Source organism: Mycteria americana, chromosome 23 (assembly GCF_035582795.1).
Source record: "Mycteria americana isolate JAX WOST 10 ecotype Jacksonville Zoo and Gardens chromosome 23, USCA_MyAme_1.0, whole genome shotgun sequence".
Lineage (NCBI taxonomy): Eukaryota > Metazoa > Chordata > Aves > Ciconiiformes > Ciconiidae > Mycteria > Mycteria americana.
The window spans coordinates 5,025,271-5,027,950 of NC_134387.1; the positions used below are offsets into that span (position 1 = coordinate 5,025,271).

A 2,680-nucleotide genomic window follows, 5' to 3' on the forward strand; every position below is an offset into this window, starting at 1 on the left:
ATGAGTGCCGGGGTCCTCCCTGCGAGGAGGCAGAGAGCACCCAGCAGCACCCCAGCAGGGACGAGCCGGACCCCGGCGGCAGCCCAGCAGACCATGCCCGTCTCCTCCAGGCCCCGGACATCCTTCCTCATCCAAGACATCCTCTGGGATGGGGCAGAGCGGGGCAAGAGCGGAGGGTTTGGCAGCCCGGAGGATGGGGAGCCGGGGGCGGCCTCGGAGGAGGGGAGCGAGGGCAGCCCGGCCCCGGGGGCTGCCCCCGGGCCCCCCGCCAGGAGCCCTGGTCCCCCAGGAGCATCCCCAGCCCAGGCCCGAGGGACACCCCACGAGGCGGATGCAGGTAAGGGGGTGGAAGCTCCTGGCTGAGCCCGCTGGCCGGGGACTGGATCAGCAACGCCTACGCTCGGGTCAGCCGAGGGGCAGGATCCAGACCCGGCTGCCTCGAGCACCCCAGAGCCGAATAAGCTGGGCGTTAAATACCCGGGAGTATCTGTGCTTTAGCAGTGGGAAAGTAAGAGAAACAGCAACTGCGCGCAAACCTTTTGCCAGGCGCTTCAAGTAACTCAAAGGACTGAATCTGCCTAAAACTCTGTTTGTATAAAGCCCAGTCAATGAATTTCTGCAATACCTTGGGAAATAAAGTTCCCTTTCAGTGCAGAAGGTTCCCAGCAAGGGCACCTTAGGGCTGCCAGGTCAGAGGGGCAGTTAGTGCCCGTCCTTCACGCAGCCGTCAGGGCGGTGATGCCGCCGCGGCCGAGCTCCTGGCTGCTCCGGTCCGGGGATATTTTGCAAGTCCCCTGTTGAATTTGTGCCGTTCGCAGCAGGGCTCAGCTTTCCCATGTGCTCGGCAGCGTGCTCCTGCATGTACCCCTGCACATCGCGTGGTTTATTTATTAATAACCATCTTGCTCCTCTTGGTACAATACTACCAGCACCTCTTTCTAGCATGCAACTGCTAAATTCATTGCAGGCAATAACGTTTCACTGCAGAAGCAACATACCGAAAATCCCACTCGGAAGCAAATTTTTTTGACCAGTGCCTCTCTCATTGCAGCAGCACGAGCGCGGCTGGGGCTGCGGGAGGGGACTCAGCCTTTCCTTGCCCAAGCAGTCCTGGGCTGAGCTGCAACAGCCAAAAAAGCAATTTTGAACTCTCTAGCGACCGGCTCTTGCTTGCTAAGAGAGCCCTTGCCAGGGGAATTTTGGCTTTACGTTTCAATTCTATTAAAAGAAGCTTCTACATAAAAGCGAGTTCAGAAAGAGCCACCAGGCTGATTATTACGAAAATCATTAAAAGCCGTACCAAATCTCCCAGAAAGCGGCTAGTGTAAACCGGCGCAGCTCCAGGGATTTCAGCGGGACAACCATGATTTATACAAGCTGGGAATTAAGCCTGTTGTTTCTATCTTGAGCATTATATTCATGTCTTAAGAAAATATACTAAGAAATGACTAAAGGAAAAAAAAATTGGCCTATCTCCATCCTAAGCTGGGTAATACACAAAAAGGAACTAACTGCATAAATAAATTAAGAAGTTTTAATAGTTATAGGTGACACTTCCCAGGGAGCTCAGCACCTTTCTGGGTCGTGGCTCAGGCGACCCATCGGTGCCACGAGAAATAAGTCGGAGGCAAACACTGAGCTGTTGCTTTGGAGCTGTGATCCGAGGCCAGGTCTGCAGCTATATATGTAAACCCAGGCCTGAAGGTTTAAAAATCTGCCCCAAAATTTCTTGGCATTGCCTTGGAGTCGTGAAAGAGAAAAGGGAGGGATTTATTTTCAATGCTTGCTCACTGCAGCCTGCTTTATGCTGCACCCGTTTCCCATTTCTGAGCCATCCTCTGTAGCTTGAGGATAAAAATTTGTTTTCCTTGGGGATCAGGATTTTCCCACAGGCACAGCAGAGAGGATGTTTCACAGAAGTGCCTAATAGTATGAATTCTGCGATAAAAATCTCAAGAGCTGCCGATGCCATAATGTACGTAACAACAGCACCTTGAGGTTGTAGGCAGACCTCCACCAACATTGCAAAATACCCTTTTCTGTATTATTTTAGTCCCTTGAATGTATGTTCGTATTGAATGCATGCTTATATGAATTAAGGAAGTGTGATTTAGGAAGAAAAAGCTCCCTTATATGACTTTTAGACGGTGTTCACTCCATTAAATGAAAATATTTCCAAGATAATACGAATATTTTGCTCTCTGGAAAGGAAAAAGCAAGCGATTCGGGCAATTTCCAAGCGGGTAATTCTCAGCTCTTTCCTCCCGCAGATGCCACGGCGGAGACCTACCTGTCTGACTGCGACCCCCCCCTGCGACCCCTGCCCATCGCCCAGCGTCCCCCCAAGCAGGCGAAGCGCTCGCGGGCGGCGTTCTCCCACACCCAAGTCATCGAACTGGAGCGGAAATTCAGCCACCAAAAATACCTGTCGGCCCCCGAGCGAGCCCACCTGGCCAAAAACCTGCAGCTCACCGAGACCCAGGTGAAAATCTGGTTCCAGAACAGGAGGTATAAAACCAAGAGGAAACAGGTCACCTCCGAAATCAGCAGACTGGACACGCGTCTGGCCGGGCAGAAAGCGGCCGAGCTCCCCGCAGCATCGCTGCTCATGCTGCGGGGCGGCTGGCAGTACCTGCCTTGCCTCTACTACTTGAACGGCTGGAGTCCTTCGTGGTGGTAA

The 2,680-nt window shown here is 53.0% G+C and overlaps 1 protein-coding gene across 1 annotated transcript; it reads left to right on the top strand.

The window, feature by feature from the left end:
- On the top strand, positions 1-2,680 carry NKX3-1 (NK3 homeobox 1). Its single transcript, XM_075523781.1, has 2 exons — positions 1-337; positions 2,271-2,680. The coding sequence occupies exons 1-2, from the start codon at positions 1-3 to the stop codon at positions 2,678-2,680; spliced, it is 747 nt and encodes a 248-aa protein (XP_075379896.1).

What these genes read in the sequence shown, in the direction of transcription:
- NKX3-1 (XM_075523781.1), top strand. Translation starts at nt 1, where the DNA reads ATGAGTGCCGGGGTCCTCCCTGCGAGGAGGCAGAGAGCACCCAGCAGC. An exon ending in ACCCCACGAGGCGGATGCAG is followed by an intron (nt 338 to 2,270) that starts GTAAGGGGGTGG and finishes TTCCTCCCGCAG; the next exon opens with ATGCCACGGCGGAGACCTAC.